The following is a 27,099-nucleotide window of genomic DNA, read 5'->3' on the forward strand; positions in this document are numbered from 1 at the left end:
AATTCAGAGATGGAGAAGCTGAGCAGTGAATGTGTGGTTCTATGGAGATCAGAAGAGTGGGAAAGATGAAGCAGGGGAAGAATAATTTGAGAATGTCATGCTATTGTCCAGCCCCTTTTCATTTTGGTAGGGCTTGTGCAGAAGACCTCCCTGGTACATTTGTGCCCATTAAATACCAGGTTGCTCAAGTTCTAGAACAAGAGTGGGCCACCTTTTCAGTTACAAGGGTCATATACATAGGTGCATGTGCATGCTACATACACACACACACACACACACATACACGCCACATTTTATCCCATTTGGACTCCTTGCTAGAACCCACACCATCTCCTTTCTTCTATCCTCAAGCACATGTCCTGCCTTTTTTGTTGTTTTCAATAGTGTAGCAGGCGCACATCTTCCCCAACCTGCCAGAAGAACACCAGAGCATGCAATGCTTTCTTGTATCAGGCCAGGGCATTGGTTCATCTAATTCAAAATAGTTCACAGGCTTTTAAGGATTTCAGACAGAAGTCTCTCACCACTGCCTGGGAATATTAGGGAGCAGACCTGGGGACTTTTGCGTGTAATCCTGAGACGCCAAGATGAAATGTCCCAGCTGCTAACTGCCTGAAGTGAGACACGCCCTTTCCAGTTTCACACAAGCCAAAGCTGCCAACATATTATTGCCTGTGTATGTGTGCATTGTATAAAGCAACCATGGAAAGAAAGGAAAAAAGAAGATGGAGAAGTCTAGAAGCTTCTCTTGCAAATTTGAAGAGATTCTAGAAGCTTCTCTTGCAAATTTGAGAAAAAAATTCCCTGCCCTATGATAGAAGTGATGCAGTTTCTTCACGCTTCAGTTTCTTCAGTTTCTTCAGGTCATGGTACTGATCTGGGATTGGCCTTGTGCGCTCTCGCATCTGAAGGTCTTCTGCAGCTGAGCTAATTAACTTCTAGCTCAGTTTCTGTTTCCAAAGAAATGTCGCAGAGATAGAGCTAAGGCATGGCTGATTCCCCGTTAGCGGAACTCCGCCTCATCCCATCTTCCTGCTGCTTGAATATCTCCTTCCTGCATGCTACATTTCCCTTCATTCTTTCCGGCTATTCTTTGAGGCTACTGTACCACTCCACCACATGATGGCTAGTTGGCTGGTTTTTTTACTGGCCTCAAAAATAAGTGCAGCATGGGGACATCAAGGACCAGGTGCAGTTCTTGCTTTCTCCAATTGGCCTGTTGAAGGAAGCCTACTCAGGAGCAGCAGAAGTGAGAATATGCTTGCGTGATTGCATGTGCGGTTCTGAGATTTGGGAGTTCAAAAATGGAGGGTGCATGGAAGACTTCTAAGAATGAAGTGAAAGTTGCATTTTTCTAAAGCAATGATGTTAAAACTAGCCTTGATAATTTGTATGTGTTGGGGAATAATATTCTCCAAGGATTCTTCCATGATGAAAGATAACAGCTTAAAAGCAGTTGGTCCGTTATGATCATCTTAAGAAGCTGTCTTAAACTAAGTCAGACTGTTGCTCCATCTAGATCAATAACTCCTAGGGATGGGAAGGGGGAAAAGTTCCTCTTCGTGATGTTTTTATTATGCTTTATATTTTTTTATCTTCTTTGTTGTATCTTTATCCTTGTGTGATTTCTGGCTAAGCTTAGGCAATTTTTTTTAAAATAAAAACCCTCTTCATTGGCTGATTCACCAGGGAATGAGTTATTCCCAGCCCTACCCAGAGATCCAAGGACAGAACATGGGACTTTTTGCATGCGAAATATGTGCCTTACCATACCCCGCCAGTTAGGAACATAGGAAGTCACTCAAAGACCACTGATTCACCTTTCTCTGTGCTAGAATAGTTGATGCTCTTCAAGGTCTCAGATAGATCTTAAGACCCGTCTGGAAGTGCTAGGAAATTAAGGAAGAGAGCTATAGCCTTTTCTGACACTTTCTGTTTCCTGAACAACCAAGAAGAAAACTAGCTGCATTCTTAGTCATGCTCTCAATTTCTTCTAGGGAGATCAATAAGCTTTCTTGGTGTCTGAAATAGACTAAACGTGAGCCAAAGAACACACATAGACATATACCACCCTGATATTCTGTAGTGCAAAGGGTTGATCTGATCAAATTGAACACACCCAGTCAAAAAAAGCAGCCATCAGTGGGATTTGTCGCATGTCATGTGCCTCCTGAGTAAGGGAGAAGCAATTGTGATCCAGGAAAATACAAGCATGTGCCTTCCTCTTGGAGAAGGGGCATCCATCCATTTCCACCCAGGTCAAAACATTCCTATCCCTAAAGCCATTCCTCAGGGCTGCTCTGCAACTCCACCCTTCCCTCCTCCTTTCACTGATGAAGCCTACACAATGCTGCTCTTGCTTCAGGCGTTCTGTTCCCCCACCTCCACCCTCAAAGCCTGCAGGAGAACCTCGGATTTCAGAAGAACAGGGACGTTGTCTAACATGCATCAACCTGCTCACCATACTTTTTGCTTAGACTTGTGTTCCTACCTCTGAAGGTGGCTCTGGATGTCACATTCTCCCTTTTACCTGGAAATAACCAGACATGAAACTGAAGACCAGAACTGCAAAAGGCAGGCATAAAAGTGAACTTTTATTGGGAAAGAGTATTGCAGCAAACCACCACAGTAACACCACAGTAACAAGAGGCCCTCTTGAGATTGCTAGTTTTAACCCCTTAGAAGAAATCCTCCCTCCCACATTCACACAAAGGCCCTGTTTCCAATTTCTTGCCCTGAGTGAGAAAACCCTGCAGAATAAAAGCACTCGAGAAAGCAAAGGCAATTAATCTTGTTTAACTCGGTTCAGCTACTGTTCTGGTATCTTTGCCATGCAAAATAATGTTTAAGCTTTGGTTTTTAGTCTCGTTCACAGTTAAATATACAAATTACATACATACATACATACATACATACATGTATGTGTATATATATATATATATATATATATATATATATGTATATGTATATGTATATGTATATGTATATATATATATAAAGGATGTATCAGTCCTCCCTCCCAAATCAGGAGAACACTTGTGCTAACCAGATGCTGTACCAAACACAAGAGTTTATTTTTAAAAAACCAAACAAGGAGCTCCAGGCTGCGGTGAGTCTAGCAGGTGTCACATACCAGGAAGAATGGGGCCCAGGGACAAAGGTAATCCCAAAGCTGTCACATGAGGACAAGAGGATAAATGCTTAAGTCCTGTATGAATCCATCCCCTTTTGCTGTCAAAATCCCATTGAAACTTTCAGGAGCTGGAGATGCATCTTACAAAAATACCATGTGTTGGAAAAGAACAAAAGAGGAAGGGAGATGTGGAGTTACCATCATTCTACTGTCTAAAAAGTTCAGTTCTTTGGCTCTTCACCCGCTTCTCCACCTTCTTCTCCTGAACACTCTGCTGTCCATAATGTGAGATTGTCCCTGAGAAGCTGCATGATGAGAGTGCTGTCTTTGTAGGAATCTTCACTGAGTGTGTGGAGGTCACCCATGGCCTCATCAAAGGTCGTTTTGGCCAGTTTGATGGCCTCTTCTGGGGCGTTGGCAATTTCATAGTGGAACACAGAGAAGTTAAGAGCAAGGCCCAGGCGGATAGGATTTGTGGGTTGCATCTCCTTCTTGCTGATGTCCATTGCCTCCTGGTAAGCATTTCGGGCATTGTCAATTATCTGCTTACGGTCATCCCCAGTGGCCACCTCAGCCAGGTAGCGGAAGTAGTCGCCTTTCATCTTTAAGTAGAACACTTTGCTCTCTGGGTCACTAGCTTTTTGAATGAGATGCTTATCTAAGAGCCCCAAGACCACATTGCAGACACTCTTCAGCTCTTTTTCAATCTTCTCCCGATATTCATTGACCAGCTGAGCTTTGTCATCTCCTTCCTCCGTCTTGTGCTCAATGCTGGAGATAACCCGCCATGCCGATCTTTGACAGCCCACCACATTCTTGTAGGCAACTGAGAGCAGATTGCGTTCCTCGTTAGAGAGTTCGGCTCCATCCTCTACTACTGCCTTCATGAAATCCGCCATATCCTCATAACGCTCAGCCTGCTCAGCCAGCTTGGCTTTCTGCACTTGATGATTCCTGGCCATTGTGAAGGCAACGATAGGGAGTGCTGGGCAAGGAGGCCGATTTGGAGAGGAACCAGGCAGCTGCTTGAAAAGCTGTCGGAGTCTCTGCTGAGTTTAGCTGCTGGGATCAGCTTTTGGCTTGGCGTCTCAGCCTGAAGGAAGAATAAGGCGTGGTGAAGCAGCTCTCAATGAACCCTTCCCCCACTTCCTTTCATGCCGCCTCTCCTTAAAAGGAGTTGTAGTGATTCACCTTGGAGCCAGAGAGTGAGTGAGTGCATACCTGCCTAGGATGTGGAAATGCAGCCTGTTGGGAACTTCTTGAGCAAGAGGTTGCTTGTCTAAGTAGAGGCTTTGGCAAAGAGATGGACCACAGAGTATGGGCTCTGATAAGACTATCCTTCCCCCTCCAGGGGGCAGTACACATATATCTCCTTCAACCTGAGCTATCTCTGGTCCTGCTCCATTTCATCTTTGCATCTCCTCCACCCTGTTTGCCAATATCCAAGGAATCTCAAACTTAATTAAATTACTCACCTTAAATTACTCACCTTATATTGCTTGTGAAATTGCTTTTGTTCTAAAGTGTAAGGGACTATGTATGTGATGGAATATAAGAGCTAAAGCTCAGAGAAGTACAATTGATGGAATACTGTAACATATTCAAGTATACACTTCAAGTAGTTTTTAACCTCAAGGGTGAGTTCAACTTATTGGCTCAAAGCATGTAACAAAGCACTGCTGCAGCTAACAATTAGTTTACACTTGGACCAGGATGAGTGCAATATTCTTTTGAGTGGACTTCTCTGTGTATGTATGTATTTGTTGCATGAACATCTGTACAGATCTGTTCACTTGTTAGCTACAACCTCAAGTGACAATCCATATATACAAAACAGTAACAGATCAAATGTCCCACACAAAATCTCTCCTATTTACTTATTTAATGTATTTCTACATCCCTCCCCAAGAAAATGTCTTACACTAGGTCAGACTACTGTGAATGGCTGGTCCTCCTCAAGGGGAGACATTATATCATTGCTCCAGTATGTAAAAGGGTGTCATGGGAAGATGGTGAGGAACTAGTTTCCATTGCCAGAGAAACTAGGGTCACAAATAATTGTCTAAGTTGCAGCTACTATAAGTTTAAATGTACCTTTCAAGAATGATCCGATTGTTTTTCTTATAAAATACATAAAGTTAGATTGGGTGATTCCTGGGGCCACTTCCAGCTCCACAATTCTATCATTCTATGATTAAGGTTTCAGCAGAAACCTCTCATTTTCTCATTATTTGTTATCTGATCCTTTGAACAAAAGACTATGGGGATTTGGACAGGTTAGATCAGAAAATATAATTCTGTATGGTCTCAGTTTAATTTGTTGTTCAAAAACCCACTCTAATAATTTGCATATATAAGATTTTATTATTGTTGGTATATTTGATAAGTAAAGAAATGTTTATTGTTCTGTATCATTATATTGCTGTTCTTCTTTGGTGTGTAAAAAAATTTTCTTTGCTTCTCTTCTGTTTTTTCCTTTTTTTCTAGTTTTACTGTTTAGTTTTTTTTTTTTTTTAGGATATAACTTGTTTGAATAGTTTAGATTGACATATGTAAGTATTGAATTACATTGGTACCATTGGTACTGTTTAAATAAAACGATAAAAAAGGACATGAGCGTTATATCTGAGATCTTCACTATGCAAACCATGTGCTCTAGAATTCAACTATGGCCCTTGATGACTCAACGGCAGCTTATTTCTCAATTTAAAGGATTTAAATGTAAGAATCTGACTCACACCAAGCCATGCTATTTGTTCAATAACCCAGTATCATGCTTTCCCCAACCCGGCACCATCCAGATGTGTCCAGACAACAATGGCTGTGCTGGCTTGGAATTCTGGGAGATGCATCCCCAACTCACCTGGAAAGTGCCTGGTTAGCAAACACTGATCTATTTTTCAGATCTATATCCCTGGGGAGAGGGATTTCCATCACCTATATTTGCCTGGGCATCTTCTCTTGTAATACAGCTGTTCTGTTATGCAGTTGCGACTACCCCTCCCTCCCTCTGTGAATATTCACTTTAGTAGGAAGGAGGGTACACTCATAACTCAAGAAGCAGTAGGACAAAGTGAGAAGTTTGCCACCACTCAGATGTCAAGTACTATGAGGCTGGCAGGATCAGGAAAGAAGAACCCCTTGGATTTCTAGAAAGAGCTTTATTGCTAATAAGCTAATGTAACAGAATCTTGAAAGCCTACCAGAGTGATTCTCCCACACAATTTATACCTGGTATAATCAAGCTGGAGTTACTCTGAGACTCTTTCTTGCATGTCCCTTCTCCCCTGGACTCAAGAATAACGGCCCTGCTTCCTGCCTTAACTGTCCTGCCGCCCTCTCTCTGTTCCCATCTGTTAAGCATTCCATTGCATCAGAAAACATGGTATGAAGCTAAACATACCAGTGATCTGATGGTAAAGGGTGGTATCTTAAGATAGCAAAGCTTTTTAAAACTATAATAAGGTTAATAATTCATAGGAGTTCAAAGCCAGTAGGGCCTTTATATAGTGTCTTTGGGGTAGAAGCCTAAGGCACCACCCAAGAAGTGGAAGTGAAAAGTCCTCCAAAAACATCAGTGTTGGCTTAGAGTTGATTTCAGCTGAAGTGGGACAGAAACCTGAATGAAAAAATGAATTCAATTTCAAAATAAATGAAATATGCCTTGACCCCTAAAAAGCCTTCCCATAAGAAAGGGTAGAGTTTAAATTACTTAACTTCTCATCTGCTCAAAATCACAGAAAAGTGTCTTTTCTTTCCATGTTCCCACTAACGACAACCCCCCTCCCAAAGCCCAAATTCAAATTCAAATAAAACTCTAAGCTAAACTATGGGCAACCCCTTTAGATTCACTGCTCTTTTAAATAATAGACATGTATATATGCTAAGTACATATGTGTATGGACATTTCTGCTACAAAAGATTTTTCTCTGCAAGAAAAAAAAGATGTTCAGGCTCACAACTCAAGCTGCTTTCTAAGGAAAAGACTTATCTTTTCTACATTGGCAGAAAGAAAGGGGTAGGGGGTTGGGGAAGAACGCAACACTATGGCAAATTGCTTCCACAGCACAGCCTTAGGTGAAATCCTCAGGTTACTGTGTGCAAGGGATGGGCAAGGCTGATAACTCAGCTGATCCAGTTTGAGAGTAAAGTATTCCATCACAGTGACTCATGGAAAATCTACACACGGAAGATGAGCAAAACCCTGTTCCAGCGTCTTAATTCTTAGTGTCTTAACTGAATGACCCAGATCTGCACTTCGACGAGTTTTCCCCCCAGAGACCAAGGAGGAGACAGGAGGAATGCCTTTGGCAGCAGAAGAGAAAGATTGGAAGGCTTATAGCAGTGTTGTCCAAACTTGGCCACTTTAAGATGAGTGGACTTCAACTTCCAGAATTCCCCATGCTGGCTGGGGAATTCTGGGAGTTGAAGTCCACTCATCTTAAAGTGGCCAAGTCTGGACAACAGTGGCTTATAGTGTGCCTGGCCACCTCCAATGGACTTTCAGGAAACATCTTTTCTATGGGGAATGACCAACTTCACAAATGGGTGGAACTGGAGGGACCATAAGACAATGATGTCTGGCTCCCCTGCTCAGTTCAAGAAATCCAAACTGTAAGCATTCCAAGGGATGGCCATATAGCCTCTGTTTAAAGACTTCCAGAAAGAGAAAGCCCATGGGGTGGACAACTCATGGTCCATATATGGTACCTGAACTCCCATTTTTGTACTGAAATTTCCTGAGATTCTACCACTAACATTTGGTGGTTGCTGAATTATACAGTAGTGGCAGAATTATACAGTAGTGGCAGAATTTCTTACTAATGTTTTGGTGGGAATTAAAAGAAAATAAATATATGAAGCCTCCAAATGGTTACACAAGCACCCACTTTCACACCATGCAGGGAAAAAAAAAAAGGCTGAACATTTGTTACCTCTCTTTGGGGGTATCACCATAGCCCTTGTTTCTCCAGAGCAAATTGGTTCCAAACAGCATAATTCATTATAGATGGGGTCATAGAGAACAAGTTCTTGAAGGTAAAAGGAAATAAAATGGATAGCACGTAGCTTACGGAACTCCCTTATATAAGATATGGTCACAATCATCAGCTTTGTTTAAGCTGTAAAAGAGGACAACTTTTGTAGATGTTCTTGGTTATAGCATTGAGCTTGGCCATAATAGTGAGCTGTGTGTCCTGGAAGAATGGTCCATGTTCTGGTCCTTGGGTCATCTCCCCCAGTTCCACAAGTAGGACCCTAATTCCAGCAACTAACGTTGCTACTGCCAAGGGCATTCATGGAAGGGGAGTCAAAAAACGTTGAGGTGGTGGCTGCCCCGCTTTTTCACACAAGCCAGTTTGGGGTAGTGATATAAGTTCTAGTCTTCCCTCGGGCATGAGAGCCAGCTGAGTGGCTTTCATCAGTCACTGTCTCTCAACCTAGCCCACCCCACATTGTTCTTGTGGGGAAAATAGGAGGAAGCATTATGTATACTACTTATACAGAACTATACAATAATACTGTTCGGGCTTACATACAAATTCGACTTAAGGACAGACCTTGGGAACGGAACTCGTTCTTAAACTGGGGACTACTTGTACCACCTTGAGTTGCACAAAATAAAAGTGGGATATAAATCTAATAAATGATATTAATGTATCTCACACACGCTGCACATAAAAAGGAGCAGTACTTCAATTGCACAATCATGGCCACCATCTTGACTTTTTGATACTCCCTTCCCCTCGTGAGCTGTTTTGGGGGGTTGCTTGCAGGAGATTTAAGCATAGAGAGCCAGTCTGGTGCAGTGGTTAAGGTGCTGGCCTAGAAATCAGGAGACTGCGAGTCATTCTCTCTCAGCCCAACCCGCCTCACAGGGTTGTTGGGGGGGAAATGAGAGGCAGGAGTATTAGGTATGTTCGCCACCATGAGTTATACATAAAAAAGGTGGGATAAAATAGTAATAGTAATAGTAATAATAAGTGCCTTGAGTGCATCCCAAAACCTCTGGAGCACCACTTGAACACCATCTTGGCATTGACAAAATCACCACCAGCCAATTGCAAAAGTCGGCTTTACTTGGAACAGCTTACATCCCGCGACGAAACCTTTAACACCATCAAACAACAACATCTGCCTATCCCAGGTCCTTGGGAAGGGCTCGATAGGTGGATAAAAATGCCAAATCCAGTCTAAACATGCGGCTGACTGTGCCACCAGCAATAATAATAGGAATGGAAGTGGTTTGCTTCTCACTTCTAATGTTCCCATTCCCACCCTTAATGTGGGGGGGAGGGGGGGAGAGAAAAAGAAAAAAAAATCATGCTGCCCCATATTTGTTATTTTACCATCTAAAATCAGCAGTGGGATCTCAGAGCACCAGACAGCTACACCCTTACTTTAGCTCAGTTTTCAGTGCTACTCCTGTAATATTTATCTTAGGAGAAAAATATAATTTTTTATTGTTGTATATATACTTTTCTGGGGCTATGGGCAGCTCATATTGTATTGTCAACATTAGTATTATGTTAATATTAGCAATATTATAACACAACATTGTCACTGGCCTTTTGCTAGTTCTGTCAGCTTTCAAACATGGAATGGGTGTGCATTAATACTGCTGAATCTTTTCTTCTGACAGCAAATATCTTGGGATGAGTGAAACCTTATAGTAGCTTTTTAAAGCAAGCCTTAAATTTTTGCTGTATGGAGAACCACTAACCTGACTTCCTTGCTCTTTGCTGATGATCCCCTCTTTTCTCACCTGCATCACGCAGGAAGATGCTTATAAAATTTCCAAGCTGACGCTCAGCTACTGTAATTGTCCTCAATGGCAGCCATCCAAAAAACATATCTGAATCAAACCTATCAGGTTCAGCAACAGGGTGGAAAAGTAGGTTTTACTGGAAAGACAAACTTTAGCCCATCAGCATTTTCACTGTGGCCTTGCGGAACACCTGAAAATATTGCAGGACCAATTGTTGGTGCTTGGATTACAATTTTAAAAAAATATTTAATATTGTATATATGAAGCTACTTTTGAAAGTGTCTTAGAAACTAAGCATATGATCCAGAAACATCAGCAACTTGGCCAAGAAACCTGCACTGTAGAGCCTATAGTGTTGCTTCTTAACTAGGACCTAGACCAGCATGGGGAAACTTGAGGCTCACCAGATGTTGCTAAACTACGACACCCAGCAGCCAGTCTTGCATATACATCCCCCCAAATCAACCTCTACCTGGGAATTGCTGACCATTGTGTTAACTAATCTTCTCTCCTGAGATCAAGATGAGGCCCTAGAGGTGTTCTGTTGAAGTGGGGTCTTTAGGGTTTTTTCCTACATTTTTCTGCTCTGGCTTGGAGTAAAACAGGAAAAAAAAAAGTGGGCCAGGAAGTGACAGCCTCCTTTATAGAGCTGGGAAGACTAAAAGTGGCACTAAACATAATTGTATGCTGCTGGACAGTATCCAGAGGTGACTAGTTTGATGGCTGGACCATTGTCGTCATATTACAGAGCCAAAGTTGTCTTTCTGAAATCCTGTCTATGAGGTCAACTATCTAGCCTGCTTTCTACAGCATGAAGATGTCCCACTTACCATTTACTGAGGACATGTCCTCCCAATGGGGCTTCTATCTTGGAGGCAGGCATCTACTGAGGCAGGCTGCAGCCAGGCCAAGATCTTCTGGCATAAAAGCAGTGTTTTCCCTAGAAAATGGAAGATGACCTTCCATCTCAACCATCTGTGAAGCATAGAGGCAGTGGTTTGGAAGTGGTGACCTGCTTGGCTATCGTTGGACTGCCTGCTTCCATTTGGCCTCCAAGCGCAGCACCTGTTTTGCAGTTTGGGCTGTGAGAGACCCCAGAAAGACTCAGTAGTAGTACCTTTCTGTTATAAGTGGGTTGGTCAACCATAGAGTGTGATGCCTTGACATCAATTAAAATTATTGAAGTTGGACTTGAGTCTTGTGCTTCTGTAGCAATGTAGCAATGGCCACTATTCGGGGGAGTCCCTGGCTCTTCAGAGATTTTTTTAAAACCTTATTTCATTGTACAGTAGAATATGACCTGGTATAGATACAGCTTCAAAATACAGCCACATTATTTCCTTGTATCCTTTTGAATGATCAGAGCAGTACATGTACTGTGATTTGACACAAGAATCAGCAAAGTGATATCTCAAAGGCCAGCTCTTCAACAACATTTGGCATCTAGCACAGTGTTTCTCAACCATGGCAACTTTAAGATGTGTGGACTTCAACTCCTAGAATTCCCCCAGCCAGCTGGGAGTTGAAGTCCACACATCTTAAAGTTGCCAAGGTTGAGAAACACTGATCTAGCACTTGCAAGTTGGTTGCACAAATCCACAACTACTAGATGAAATCAAAGCGAGGCAAAGTCTTGGTCGCCACCTAGAGGCCAATTACTGTAAGTTGACTGGTCAACGGATCAACAATAATTTTGGAAAAATTATGGGGCTGTACCTGAGAATGCTCCATAGCTGATCATTTCTCTCTCACACACCAAAGCCCCTTTCTTGAACTCCAGCTTCAAGAGCACCTATGCTGGAACAACAGCTGGCTGCACGAAGGACCGCTATGGTGCAGTTAAGAGGCAAACCCATTGCTGCCACCTAGTGGTTGATAGGTTGATAGGTTGATAGGTTGACACCTCTTTGGAAAAAAGAGAAAAAACTTGGACAGTGTCTGCTTACGAGCATCATTCCAGCATACATTCCATACATTGATTGGTGACGGCTTCTGCAATGAATGAAAAATTATCCTCTTTAGAGTCTGGTAGGGAGAAGTTGTACAGACCCTAGCACAGCCTGGCCCCATTCTGCATGGATGCTAAAGGCATGCTGTGGGAGCTGCACTATTGATGCTGACATGATTTCCCCCTGGTTCTTGGGGCAAGAGAAAGGAATGGCAAAGCAGTGGTGTGGACGAGCCTTATGCAAGGACAGTGCTGAGCAACCTAAATACCTGAAGGATACCATATCTTTTGCAAGGTTCCTTTCACTTTCACTCAAATATATTGGCTGCTGTATCCTATATGAATGACACAGCTAACCGCTTTGCAGAACTTCAACATTCTTTTCATCTGTTTCTGTTGTTGAAATAACTGAATGCTATGACCTTGAAGCCCAGACCATAACCATCTGGACACCCTTTACTTCTATTTTCACACTTTTGGGATAGATTGCAAGAAATCATTGTCAATTACATGGTTGTCCCTACTCCGCCTCCTGTTCCCAATTACATCATTGATTTCCAACCAGTTTCCTGTCATTGACACGCTGGAAATGACAATTCCCAGGGAACATGGCATCAGAAGCACCCTATCAACATTATATTTTTAACTGCCACCTACTAGCTTTCATATCATGTGCATGTAGTTATAATCTAGTTTTATTTCTCAGCAAACCATTTTTAATGCAGCACTTATTATTTTATGGTTTTTAATTTTAATATTGTGTTTTACTATAGCGAGCCACTCAGAGAACAGTGCTGTTGGGCAGTCTAAATAATTTCAGGTTGGGGGAAACAGGTGAGTGTTCCCTGAATACTCACAGATAAAACTTGTAGTGACCCAGACTATTCTAAATAATAGTGCTCATTATGAATTTTCATACCTGTGACTATACCAACAATATTTGAAATGCAAACAAGGCAGCTCTTGCCGATCAGCCAGCAAGTCTGTCAGTCATGCATTCAGTGGTGACCAGTTTGCTCTCTCTAGAAAGTCTAGAAACAGGAGCTAAAGAAAACAGACCTCATTTTTCACCAGACACACCTCTTAAATAGATGGATGTTCAATCTTATTAGGGCTAATGACAGCTCCTGTCAGAAAACAGCTGTGTCTGGGAATGCTGTCTAGGAATTCAGAGAGCTCCAAGTACCAACATCTCTGGAGTTTCCAGTCGGGGAATTCCAATCTAATCTATCAGCAGTGGGGAAGCAGCAAATATTATTTGGATCATGAAGGGTAGAGGTTGTGATTGGGAAGGAGATGCTAAAACATTTCTATCCCTCACCATCAGCTGTTGGACGTATAGTTTCTGGCTTGCATTGTCAACCAGAACGCACCCATCCCCTGAAGTGTTCTTCCTGCAAGTGAAAGTTGGTGACTTGGCCATCACTGTTTATTTTTCTGCAAGTTTGGCTACAACCACTTACTGAGAACATAGTAGATAGGAGAATCAAATCTCCTCTAGCCTGATGTCCTATCCCGATGTCCTGAATAACACTCTAACATAGTATAGATGAGTTCTAAAACACCAATGACTGAGCATAGTATCTGTCCCATGGAGAATTGAAAGCATTCTGACGGCTACCTGATCTTTTTTTAGAATGGCAAAGCCCACCTTTTCACAAAACAGAACCACAGAGAGAAACAGTTCGCTAACATATCTCATTATCCTTTCCTCTCCACAATCTGAATTTAAATGGGTACACAGCACAACATACAGCAATGGCTAAACCTGGCAAGGCCCAGCAAGATTAAATGAAATGTAACGCATCTGACCGAGGGTTTTGCTCCTGTGTTCCATACAAAGCACACAACTGGAGGATCTACACCTCAGCTCTGAATTTCTCCAAACTATTTTCAGGGCTGTATTTACTGTCTTAAGGAAACTCAACATATTTCAACAGTACCTCAAATTCCTAGTCTGCTGCACCAGAACAGTCAGACCTTGTTGGATTAGTGCAATGGCTTTCACATTTTTGGATTTGGGTTTACACATCACACTAATCCATAACTTCCTCATAATATGGTTAATTCGAGAAGCCATGTTTGGTTTCATTCAGCAAGATGAGCCATAAAACGAGGTTCACAAACTCTTTGGCTGGGTTCATTGTTAACATTAAACCAGAACCGATCACATCTCCTTATGGCTTAGTGCAATGTATGAATTTTGCTTCATGAAAAATCCCTCCCCAGATGGCCACCCCAGAAGCCTCTATACAACACTCCACATGACACATCAAGCGCATAGTTGAAGCACTCATCCAGAAAACATATCCCTTACACCACAACAAACTTCATCAATAGTTGGCTGTTCAGTTTTGGTGCCAGCCACCATTTGCTGATTTTCCATTCTTCTTTGCAAACACACACACACACAAAGCCCACAAAAGTCCATATTTGGAGTTGATGTACATGGGAATGAGAAACCTAAGCCTTCTCCAGTGCCTTTGCTTTCAAATGTAGCCACAAGGGATGAAAAATGGAAGTAGAGCAGCGTTACATGAATGGTTCCATTTTGCCTCATTTTTCAGGATTGGGCTGCTCAATCATGAGACAACCTAAATTAAACCTATGGCTATTTATTGTAATTATTCTTACTAATCACAAAGTTTTGAGATTTGGACATGGCAAGTAAAACCTTGATAGAGCTCAGTGTCTTGCAAATGTGGTCACAAAGTTTCTAAAGGACCGGTTTCTAGATTGCATGGAACATTTACACAGATGGAGACTTCCCACTCCAGATGGTTAGACACTGTATATTGAAACTGATGAGAATATAGAGGAGTAAGTAGAATAAGCGTCCTTGTCTCCACATTTGCTCCTTATGTGTGGCAGTTTCATTTTTAGAATGATGCACAGGAATCTGGCACCTGCAAAACCACACGCATAGTCTTCTATTACGCTACGTTCCAGTATCAGCATGGAAAGGGGAACTGATAAACCACATATGTAGGTGGACATGAAAAGGATGTTTCAATGGGTTTGATACAGAAACCAGAGAGTCAGGGAGTAAGATAGAAGTTTTATTGTTACAAAAGTGAAAGGCATAAATGGATTTCAAATCCCAGAAAAATAAGGTTAAAGGGGTCAAAAAAGTTTGGTTCTGTTAGGGAATTAGTTTGGGATTGCCCTACATAAAGGTGTTGGATTTTCAACTCTATTTCCCAAGCAGCATGGCCAATGGAAAGGCTGGAATAAGCCTTCCCATAATCTCCTGTTCTGTTTCACATCTTGTCCGTCCTAGAAATTATCTCATTAGGTGAAGCAAGAAAAGAATTATTTCAGGAACTGTTACATAATACTACAAAATACTGCTGTCAATAGATTTGGAGGGAAGTGGAAGAGAAGGTAGAGAAAGATCTAAACCACTCCTAAAAACCAAGTTTAGTTACCAGTATAAACACTAAATTAACTACACCCAGAGTATACATACCCCCTTTTCATCTGTATAGATTTTTTTTAAAAAGTTCTCAATCCAGACTCTGCACAATCTTGCCCTGCTGGCTGTAGCAGCTCAATTTCAGCAGGGTGGGGCTATATAACGGATGTGATCCAGCCCAAACTATCCTCTCATGATAGTTTAGAACAGCCAGGCCCAAAAGTTGAAGTAGCAGAGCTGTGAATCATACTGTGCTTAATAAGGAAGGAAACACACGGCACGCACACCCACACATACATTTTGGATCTAGACTTTGCAGAATATAAATGAGGCAAGTTGACTTATTTTACATGAGTTTATCAAGTTGCATAATTCTCATTTTGTAGAGATGGTGAGGAATAAATAGTAATAGAGTGCTAAATCTTCACCTTGAGTCATTGGAAATCTGGGTTCATCTCCCTTCTTGCTTCTGAGATTTCAGCAGAAACTGCATAGACACTTGCAAGTTTATCTTCAGGATAATAATGTTTAGAATTTGCACATTCCCAGGAAGTTCTATATCCATTATCTGTATTTTTTTCTATGTTTCTATAGAATCATGCAAACCACACATGTACATACACACAAACACACGCGTGCGCACACACACACACACACACACACACACAGAGTCCTGGATACTGGCTCACAATTCTAGTGCATTCCATTGTATTTGAAAAGTTGCTAACTTTGACCAAATGTATAAAGTCAGAACATATTTAAAAACACTGGTGCAAGCATAGTGTGCTTTGGAAACACTGATTCTAGACATAGAACTGGACTGGGATTGGTGTCTTGAATCAGTACCACATATCAACCTAGAGAACTCTTATAAATCTCCCAAGAATTCTGAAGCCTTGGGACATCACTGAAATGCAGGAGTCAAAAGAAATTCCCCTAATTGCACTCACAGCAGATGATTCGTATGGCTTTAAGCTTCAAACCCCGCAGGCAGCAGGAGCACCTCCACTCCAGCCTTGAGGGCTTGGGATAGCTTTTTCCTTGTGCACGGCAGCATCTCCCTATTTTTGCTGGGACAAAGGAAGAGATGCAGCAATATAAAAATTAGATAGCCCTGGAGGGTTGAGAGGCACAGGTGGTGGCAACGGCTGAATTTTCAGATATTTGACAGGGGTCTCTTGGGTTCGCCTTGAGTTTTGCCACGAGGCGCAGAGGGTCCTCAAAAGATCTTTTGTGCCCTGGACATACTGGATGTTCCCAAGAAGTGGAGGGATGGGGAGAGGGAAAAGGAAGAAGAAAAGAGAGGATTAGTAAATGAAAACAGCAGAGAAAGAAGGACCATCACACGCCTAGCATTTGAAGGCAAGCTAGAGAAAAGGAAGGTATAGGTAATGGAAAGTTAGTACAATGTAGGTAAATCTGGAATATGTTAAAAAAAAAAAAAGGAACTTTTGTTCTAAAACACTTGGATGAATAAAACTGTCAGGAGGGGGCAACATTAGATGCAGCCAACAAAGAAAATCTAGGAGGATGAAGAAAACAAAACAAAACAAATGGTTCCTGAAGAATGTGTTACATGGGTATACAAGTGTAAGAGAGGGAAAGACAGGAAAATACCTTCCCCACAGTGATGAAACAGCAAAATGAACAGATAAGATGCCGAACGTCTCAAGCCTTTCCATGACCTCCCATAGCATCCATTCTAACAATAAATTCTACTGCTAGAGCAGAAATGAGAAATCATGTCCAGAGGTTGATGGGGGCTCTTAAAACTAGATATGATGTGGATGGTCTGATGGGTTTGGATATGCACACAGCTAACTTCCATTAGACATGCAAGAGTATACGGATGACAATCCCCTTTAGACTATCCCAATCACACAATGACATACATTTAAACATGCTGGACTGGCTGAGCACTGAGGTCATAGAAAAACATGTGGCATCAAGTTCTGTATGCCTGGAATGAAGCCTCTGCTTTACTTCTATTTTTTTCCAGCTGGGAGTATAGGCAGACAGCTATAAGTCAAGAATTCTTCCCTCACTCCGCCCTATGCAGAGCTCTGTTCACAACACCAGTGTCAGTCCAAAGAGAAATAGCTAGCTTTATTGTCTAGCAGAACCCTTGTTGCCAGTTGTTTCTCCTTTGGATGCCCTCACTCAAACACCAGTCAGCAACAACTGCGTACTCTTTGCAAGAGCTTTAAAGTAAGGCAAAGGAAGAAAACACACGAGTAAAGTATTAAAAAGATTCTCCAGCTTTGTTTTGTTAATGGGGGAAAGGAGAGGAGACAGACCTGATGAAATGTACTTCCTCACCAAACGGAAAGAGCTACGGGAATTAAGCTCCAAATGCTCTTGGGGATAGTAACAACAGCAACCGTAACCAAATAAACATCATGGCTCACCAATGACAAAACCAACTAACATCTCTTCTGCTAAAATTTAACATTTTCAACCCACCTCAGACCTTCACAATATACAGCATGTGGAGTTCAGCCTTTCACCATGTCAGCACCATCCCCCTCTTCATCCTGAGTTGTAGTTATGGACAGTGTTTTATCTGCCTTGCTCCACAGGTTCCTTGTCCATCCCTCAAGTCCTTCTTACCACTCTATAAACCCCAGAACCCCCTTAAGCTACTGATGGGATGATTTGTAGACACATAATAATTGAGGACAATCAGACTGAGGGCTAGATGGACTCCAGACTTGGAACACTCATGTGGTGAGAATGAGATGAATCACTGGATGATGGTGAGGGGAAAAAAACACACACACATTCTTACCAGCTAACCTTCAGAGAGCAGTACTAACCCATCCTGTGGGGAGGGACTATCCCATCAGGCAGTGCAAGATATGGCAAAGTCCTGGCAGGCATCCTCCTGAAGAAGACACCAGAGATTATGCACTGTGGCAGGCTTTGGTTTGGGGAACAGAATGAGGGTTGGTGGGGAGGTGAGAAAAGACAGACATAGCACACAGCTGCTGTGTGAAAGCAGTTAGATGTACTCTGGCGTTGGTGAGACTAGCTTTAGTTACAGCAACTCCAAAATGTTACACTACAACAAACTTCAGTTAACAGGGCATAGATTCCCCTTCCTCCAATCTCCACTCTTCACTATAGGGAATATGTTCAGCATCTGCTTCTATGCCTGCTTCCAGTATCAGCACCCCGAATTGTTCAAACTCAGCTTCTTAGTATAGAAAATATTCAAACACTAGTTTTCTTAATTTAGCAAATAAGGAAATGCAAACACAAAACTGAAAGCAATTAGCTCTTTAAAAATATGTTTTATTACAAAAGCAAACAATAAAGGACTGATTTAGTCATTAGAAGAGTGTTTCCCCACATAAGTGGAACACTGCCTTCTTTCACCACCAAGTTATACAATAATGCCTTAGAGGGCAACACAAACTTTTCCTCAACAAGAACAGCTTTCCCCTTTCCTGACAAATCTATAAGGACTCCTAGAATTACCTTCTCCCCCTCTCCTTTGATTAAATTTCTGAAAGAATTAAGTTATAAACAATATTCTGAGAGCAAAACCACAGTATTCTGAGCACCTACCGTAGCTCCAGGATCCATTTGGGTTCCATTAGCCAACCTCTCACATATAAGTTGATTACAGGTAAGGCTATCCCTAGAAAAGCACCAACCCAGTTGAGGGCAATAAAAGTGGCTGCTCTGGCAACAAGAGCAGTTCAGCTGTTCAGAGACATGCAGAGTGACAGAATACTGCACTGTAGAGAAAGATATTCTCTCCATTGAGTCCAGGGATCTTACAGGGCAGAACTGGTGATGTAGCAGACTCAACATCTGGGTTTAAGCCTGTTATTATTAAAATACCCCAACCTTGGCACTTATCTAAGTGGCACGGAATAAAAATACCTCTCTCATGTATCAGTCAGCACACCATTGGAAAAGCCTTTGTAACAGTGTCCCAGAAAGAGAACAATGCCCTATAGTGATCAGAAAGTGGAGTCCTGAGATCAGCAATACTTCTGGGGATAGTGAGAGCTATATAGAGGCTTTCCTAGGTGTGACATCCATCAGAATATAATACAAATAAATAACATATTCCAGCAGCTACATTCAGCTGTTGGAAGCTGCTGTGGAAGTTTCTGCACCTCATCAGAACATCTGAGTATGGCTCTTGCCTAATGGCTCAGCTAATTTTAAGATCAGATTCAAACCTCAGAAAGGGAACACTGGTGGTATGAACTTCCCTTTCTTACAACTTTGTCAGACAAACCAACTAAAATATAAAACAGGCAAAGAAATGCCATAGCAGTTATTGGCTATGATCTTCTTCATGAGGTACTCCAACTTAGGATGGACATGCTGAAGACACAGCATTATTCTTTCTATTAACATCAAACATTTTAGGAAGGATGAAAAAATATACCTACAGATGAGCTATCTTACTTCAGGTCACTTGCCATGATTCAATTTAAAGGATCTGGGCAACTTACTGCTCAACTTAAGATACCTTTATAAATCTTCTTAACGAAGTCAGCCACATGCCTGGAGCAGTGGATGGTTTCCATTGCTGTGTATGATGGAGCTACTCAAAACATAGCCCACAACAGCATATGTGGAATAAACTGGCAGAAAGGTGGAAATGGTGGGGAAATTCCTGAGGTATGACCACACTGATTCCATTTTTTTTCATTCAAAAAAGGATGCTTCTCAATTCCTCTGCAGGGCAGGGTGGAGAAAGGTATCAAGAAATGTTTGATCTTGTTTTCTTGGAAATGTAAAATCCTACTCAATTTCTCATGAACCCCAGTTTGCAAAGGTCAACAGGGAGAATCTTATTGTTGCATAGCTGATTAACCCATCCAGGCAGCTTCTAGATGTTTTGGAGTACAAGAGATGAAATCTAACACCTTGGATGAGCAAGTTCTTCAGGCTCCCCATTTTCCTCTACTGGTTGGTAAAATCCATGGAATAACATATAACGTTATTTAAAAAAAAACCCTTCTGAGCACAGATTTACAGACAGCAAAAACACTTTTTAAGAAGACAAAATAAAGTCGCTAGAAAAATTTTTTAAAATTTGTGCAAAAATTCCCAGCAGCTATAATAAACACATTTCAAGTATCTGTGTCTTTAGCTTTCCCCTATACGCAAGGGCTCTCTCATGCTGCAGGATGGGAAGGACTGTAAGAAATTTCAGCAAGAAGAAACAGGATCTCTCCTTCTTTAAATAACAGATCAGAGGTACAAGTGAATGGACTAGGACTTCTTACAGGAATAATTCCATTTTGGATAATGCTTGTGCACATGAAGGTTTCTCTTTTGCTGAATCAGCCTTCAGTCAACATGCCTTACTTGTATAAATCCCCAAACCCAATACAAAAATAGCTCAGCTGTCCAAAGGCACCAGGTGAGTACAACTCATTTGGACTGACATAATTTAAGAATCTCAGATTGATCTCTTTAATTTTCTTCCAACCATTAAATAAATAACCTCTACAGGCCTATTGTCCTGGTCCTGATTCAGCTGAAATAGACAAGGACAATCCTGAGTCAAATCCCAGAGTGAGAAATAATTTTTTGCTTCTGATCCTGTAGATTTGTTCATGATCATTTCTAGGGATCTTCTACCCTTTGCTCTATGTTCACAAAACAGCCATTCAGGCTAACTTGCTCAGCAAACAGTATTTGCTGGTAAGGCAAGGAGTGCTGCGTCCTCAAATGATTCATGTCTCTCTCTTACAGCTTATGGAAGCATCAGTTATTCTTTGCAATATTCAGGCAGAATGGCAGGACAGTCAGTGTAACATCAAAGTTGTCCACTGCACTAAGGGACAAACTTAGTACGCAGAACAATTTAGGAAATGATTATAATTTGTTATAACAGCTCCATATGCAAAGTACTATGCCCTTTTCTACCAATCCTTTCAACAAACCCTCTGAGAAAGGACAATTCTCATGAAGCTGTCATCTCCCAGCCAGTGGCATTCTCTGCTCTAAGTATTTTAACCCTCTATCTCAAGATGACAGCGGGTCCTGCCTAGAGGCTTAACTGCAGCTGTCCACAATTTCCAAAATGTCCAAAATGTAAAAACCAAACCAATTAAAAATCAACGCAAGAGATGGTGGCCTATGGTTTGAGCAGGAACTCTGGAGATTGTGCTCCATGAGGCTGTCCTTCCTGAGCCCAGATAACGGTAAAATGGAGGAGAGGCATCAGCTGGAGGTAGGCATAAGATATGTATGTCAGCATTGCTAAAGTGTTGGCTCATACCATGCTGGCATCAGATTTTGTTCCAAAGGAAGGGATTTCACTCTTAGGAGTGGACGGAGTCCCAGCATCTGCCTGGATAAATCCTCTTCTATCTATTAAACTAGACAGTTTAGATAAGGAGGGGAAGAAAAAGAAAAAAAAGGTTAGATTAATGATTAATTAGCCAAATAAGAAGTAATGCTAAAACAATTAAACAGCAACAATTCTCTCATTTATTCCATCAGTTCATTATTAAAGATCAGGTGGGAATTCCAATTGGGCTTTTAATCACAAACAAGAAATTAGAAATTTATTAGGGAATTATGTAGAAGTACAAAAGTATGTAGTCTACATAAGCTCATGGATCAATCTGTCTGTCTATCTGAACTTTTAAAAGCAAAAATTGCAGTTGGCAAACCATCAAATAAACTCAACGTATCAAATGTCCATGGCATTTTTCAGGAAAAAGCGATCAATTGTGAGCTGGGTAGCCATATAAACAAATAGCCAAAAATTGAGAAACGATCTAATAAAATACCTCCAATCCCTAATTTAAGAGACAAAAAACTGCATATGGTTCAACTCTGTCCCACCTGATTTGCACAATATGGGATTCTACTGAAATTACTTTAAAATACTGTTAAATGCTTTACACTTTTTGCAAGGTCAGAGTTCCATCAGAATATTAAATCTTATTCTCCATTACAACTCTAGAAATAATAAGTTATATACTAAGGTCAAACCATGCAAAAAACCAAACAGAAACACAAGACCCCATTCAAACTATCCTTCCAAAATACAGCATGGATAATCTCTTGCTCAACAATTTTTCCTCTTGTGTATATTCATGGATCTTCAATATTCTCTTGAAATAAATGCTGAAATTACAATAAACTGCCCTTTGTTTTGCCTAATTCTGATCCCTTGTGACTAAATATAGTTATGATGGGATTACCAGTGAAACACTAGGCTGTTAATGCAGCATCTGATCTACAGGGAACTGTATGCCAAGTGAAAACTCCTCACTATAACTGTCAAACATCGTTTTTTATTAAAAAGAGGTAGCAGAACAAGATGGGGAATAGGGTATTTAATCAGCTCTACTCAAAGATCAATTCCAAACAGCTTATCTCTCTGAACTGTCTCCATTCCAGCAGGTCATTATAAATAATATTTTATAAAAAATTTGAAAACATTTTGTTTCAGGGATAGATTACACTGGAATATTCTGAATTTCCTCTGGACGACTTTGATCTGGCCGTTCTGGGGACCATAACCTTTGGGAAATTGCCAAACCATCCCTGGAACAGCCAGATCAGAGTGGTCTGGAGAAAAACAGAATATTCTATCTCCCCAACAGAACATTTTCCACACCTGTTTTAACTGTAAGAACCGATACTTGAGTTGCTTCTCTTCATCTCTTTTCTTTCTTGCTGTGTCTAAACTGTAACTTCACAGGCAGAACTTGCTTGTTTATAGATCCTATGTAAGCCATTTACCAGAAACACATCCTTTTCCAATGAAGACTGACATCATTACACTATATCCTAACCAATTTCCATGATTAGGACAACCATTAGGGTGAAAGAGATAGCTGCCTCAAGAACAGGCATCATTAAGTAGTAGCAAATTATATTTTTTTAGTCAAGGAATGGAAGGTGAACTTAGATATTTTGTTTCAGGCAGAAAAACATATTGAGCCAGCTCTATATTTTTCAACACTTAATCTCCAGTCCTGCCCTTCTCACTACCTTAGCTCTCCTTTCCCCCCTTTTCATTTCTTACTGCTTTGATTTTCTACGTCCACAATTTACATGAATGTATACATTGCGTTATTTCAATATTTTACACAAAGGGAGCTACCAGGTATCAATCAAGATACCAAGTTCTTCCACTTAACTCTCATTTTTAGAACACATATATGTTTCTCACTGTGAATGGTGGGTCATCCTCATGTTCATGATGTACTGATTGCTTCTCTCTTTTTTTCTACCTGCATGAATGGCTGCACAGAACAGGAACAAAAGACAGCCACAGGATCATCCATCAAGCATTTGAATATAGGTAGTCCCCAGTTTAAGAACAAGTTCTGTTCCCAAGGTTGCTCCTTAAGTCAAATTTGTATGTAAGCTGGAACAGTATTATTGTATAATACTGTATAAGTAGTATTGTGTAATGAACTCGAACCATTGTGTATTTAACTTGAATAGTTGTGCATTTAACTCAGATTTTGCTACAATAGGCTCTGTTCTTAAATTATGAGTCATCTGTAACCTGGGCATTCTTAACCCAGGGACTACCTGAACAGAGTCCATCCAGAAACATTTTTCCTTACCTGGGATAAAATGGTCCACAGAGTACTGCACAGCAGTTGGTCAGGACACTTTTATAGCTATAAGGGTTGGCAAATTCAGAGCCTCTCTTATTTGACCATGCCCCCTTGAGCTACAAATCAAAAGAGATTAACTGGTTAGAAACGTCCAGAAAATCTTTTGCTGGTTTGTCTTTACTTAGATGATTTGTACATGCATGTGTAGGAATTCAGGTTACAAAGCTGATGCCATAGGTGTCTGCTACAAGCCAAGAGGTCTTCCCCACCCCCAAAAAAGACAAAACGTGATGAAATGTCGCAATGTAAATTCTTTCATATTTGCATCCTGATGTCAGGTGCAAGTACATAAACCACTGGGTTTGTGATATCACAAGGTACATTTTCTCACTTGTCCCCCCCCCCCAACACAGATATCTTGAAACATTCATTAATTTAAGTAAAAGTCAGCTGTCCCAAATCACTGGCTATACTCTCTAGACATTACAGGAGGCTATAAGTTGAAGTTGGCTGATCTAAACATTAGAAAAAAATTAAAAATTCTTTTACTAGAAGAAATAAAGGCCTTCTCTTTTTCCATATTTTGGAATGTATAAATGTCTATCCCTTCACCAACAACCATAAATGTTATACTGACCCTGCTTTAAAATGAAGCAAGAACATTTTAAACATAATCTTGTGCCTGTTTAAGAAACTGATTTAAAGCTCTAGTGATGGCTATTTGGAATGTTCAACTTCTATTCATTGAAAATAATATCCTTACTCACATCCTCATTGGTTGTCAAATTGGAGGCAATTAAGTAAGTGTGAAACCCTGAGAGGCCAAAAATAGACCAGACTGAAAAAAAACAAATCACCAATTCCAACAGAGTAAATGAAGAATTAAGGAATAACACTTGTGACTGAGGAGCATTCATTTTCCTGAAGTTCTGTCAAACTTTTACCCTTAGCCACCACCCTCCAAATGCATCTGAGCCACTCCAGCATAGTTTTTCAAGGAAGGATGATATGCAAATAAACCCAAAGAGATAATTAATGTTATAATACATTCATCAGGGGAAAATATATTCTGCACTTCAGGACCAAGAATCCCCAGCTATTTAATACTTTGCTATTTAATCCTACTTAAAAGATTTTCAAAACTGATTTACAGACAAAGCTAAAACTCATGAGCAATAAAGCAAATGATAGCCACAGAGTAAAACAGTGCAGCAGCAGCACAGCTACACAGCCAGGTTCAAACACAGATTGAAAAAAAGAACTTAGGAAAATCAAAAAGTCCCCATCTGGCTTTAAGATATTAAATTTGAGATAGGTCTGTCTCAGCTAATCATCAGCAAAGGATTACCTCTACAGAGGGCTCTGGATTTTTATTTTTATGGTTTTTGAGTCACCAAGCTGCAGGACCAAATGAATACCAGACTTTAGGTTAGATGGACACACCTGCCAAAAGGGAAAGGGATAACAAGGGTCACTATCCAGGCAGAAAGTCTTCTTCAGTCCCTCCGACAGCCAACCCCAACTTGGCATTCTCTACATGTGTTGGGACTGTAACTCCCAGAACTCCTCAACTGGCAGAGGCATCCTAGAAGTTACAATCTCAATACAACAGGAGGGTGCCAGATAAGGGAAGATTCCTAAGTATGATTATTTCTTGCTGAATACATTCAGAAAACACCATCAAGGGTTTTAAAATGGGAGAGGGAAGAAAGAGATATTGAAAGGATATCTTGCTGGTGTTGTTTTCAAAACAGTGAGGAAGTCATTTCCCTGGGAGCCTGCAAAGTAAAGACACACTGAGATAAAAGAAGGAATGTTCCTTCTCTAGCCACAAAAACATACAGAAGATTAAACAGTGCCAATCCCCAGGATCTCAGAAAGAAAGAAAGGTTTTGAGCCATACTAAATAGTAACTCCCTCTTGAAACTGTCTTTTTTGGAACTACGGATGTTGTAATCCAATATACTTAGATTGGGAAAGGGTTAGTGTATAGGACTGCCCAAGTTTAGTATATTAACTAATCTATGCAATGTTATTTTTGTTACAAATGTTTATATTAACACCTTTATTTGGCTTCTGCGGGGCACATATTCATTTTAATTCATTTTAATTTATTTATTAATCACAGGTATTATTACTTTCTACATATTTAATAACTGCCCCCTGTCATTAAAAAATACAGTACGGCAGCTACTTTTGGAGCAATTCTTGGGTTTAAACCTGAGGCTTTGGAGGGGCCAATATAGACCTGAAACCATAGTTCATGCATATCTATTCTAAATAACTTTCTGCAGTTGTGGCTTAAGAAGACCCACACCTTTCTAGAGATCTGTGGAATACAACTTTGACAACAGGCTATACTTACGCAGAGCAAGATGGGTGATGACACAAGCAAAGATGAAGGCTGTTAGGAAGGAGAGAGAAAGAATGAAGGCATAGAAGAATCGATAGTTCCGCTTCCCCACACAGTTGCCTACCCAGGGACAATGATGATCAAATCGTTCTGAGGAAAAAAGGAACAAAAACACAATATTAAAGGGAACCACATTTCACATGCCCAAAGAGAATGTATACTTGGGGTGTACAAAATTTGCCAATCTGGGAACAAATATGGGAACAAATTGTTCTAGGAACTCAGAAACATATGACTGTTTCATTTTATGTTCACTCACTCCAGAACATGCCACTGCAGGTTTAATTTGTTAATTTCTGGAAGTAATTCCTCTGAATCAGTAGCAGTTTGAGATGTTCCAGGGATGATCTGGCCCCGAAACAGTCCTGTTTCATCTAGAACATTATGTTCAGAACACTTAGAACCACTTCTGGTCCAGAGAATTTACTTTAAGTCACCATGCAACCACCAGTGCAACACTGTGGTCTGGAGGAGGTTTGTTGTGATCTGGAAGGAAACAGAAGCTTTTGGGGTTTTCCAGAGTAATTTTCCAGATCAACAATCTTGTACACATCCCTCCTGTAACTTACAAGTGAAGCAGAGATCAATTTTAGAGGGTCAGTGTAGCCGACTAGTTAGTGCTAGACACCGAGAGACCCCATTCAGATCTACAGTCAGTCAAGGGAATGAAAAGCTAATTTACATCTTTCAACTACAATTAACATGTTTGTTCAGAAAGTAGGATGCCAGATTTACTCGTAATGCACATACACACTAGCTTCCCCACATACTGAACTGTCTAAAATAGGCTGTAGAGGACACAGGGAACAGACAAGAGAAAGGGCAGAAGGATCAGTTCTAATATGGGTTCTCCAGAAGTC

General features: G+C 40.8%; 2 protein-coding genes across 16 annotated transcripts in view; both read right to left on the bottom strand.

The window, feature by feature from the left end:
* Positions 1 to 2,916: 2,916 nt before the first annotated feature.
* Positions 2,917 to 4,103, bottom strand: SFN (stratifin). Its single transcript, XM_088140899.1, has one exon. The coding sequence runs from the start codon at positions 4,093 to 4,095 to the stop codon at positions 3,355 to 3,357; it is 741 nt and encodes a 246-aa protein (XP_087997025.1). The 5' UTR covers positions 4,096 to 4,103; the 3' UTR covers positions 2,917 to 3,354.
* Positions 4,104 to 5,620: 1,517 nt separating this feature from the next.
* Positions 5,621 to 27,099, bottom strand: part of ZDHHC18 (zDHHC palmitoyltransferase 18) — a 30,187-nt gene continuing 8,708 nt past the window's right edge. The window contains exons 4-12 of one of the 15 annotated variants that reach the window (XR_015796150.1): positions 26,192 to 26,329; positions 25,556 to 25,604; positions 24,594 to 24,696; positions 23,833 to 23,942; positions 21,519 to 21,618; positions 11,616 to 11,891; positions 10,730 to 10,839; positions 8,068 to 9,997; positions 5,621 to 6,752 (exon numbers count right to left, since the gene is read on the bottom strand). Coding sequence is in view for 3 of the 15 variants with exons in the window: in XM_015888256.3 (XP_015743742.2) it covers positions 16,324 to 16,509; positions 21,519 to 21,618; positions 23,833 to 23,942; positions 24,594 to 24,696; positions 25,556 to 25,604; positions 26,192 to 26,329 (686 nt within the window). In the remaining 12 variants the exon portion in view is untranslated. Of the gene's footprint in view, positions 6,753 to 8,067; positions 10,982 to 11,615; positions 11,892 to 14,892; positions 16,510 to 18,050; positions 18,147 to 21,518; positions 21,619 to 23,832; positions 23,943 to 24,593; positions 24,697 to 25,555; positions 25,605 to 26,191; positions 26,330 to 27,099 lie in introns of those variants that run through there. The other 14 variants (XR_015796149.1, XR_015796148.1, XR_015796147.1 and 11 more) reach the window with 14 other exon arrangements.

The sequence above is a fragment of the Python bivittatus genome, unplaced genomic scaffold, assembly GCF_059951505.1.
Source record: "Python bivittatus isolate LINGU-HERP-01145 unplaced genomic scaffold, Pbiv_v1 ctg000250_np1212, whole genome shotgun sequence".
Taxonomy (NCBI): Eukaryota; Metazoa; Chordata; class Lepidosauria; order Squamata; family Pythonidae; genus Python; species Python bivittatus.

Coding starts and splice junctions, on each gene's coding strand:
- SFN (XM_088140899.1), bottom strand. CDS start 4,095: ATGGCCAGGAATCATCAAGTGCAGAAAGCCAAGCTGGCTGAGCAGGCT.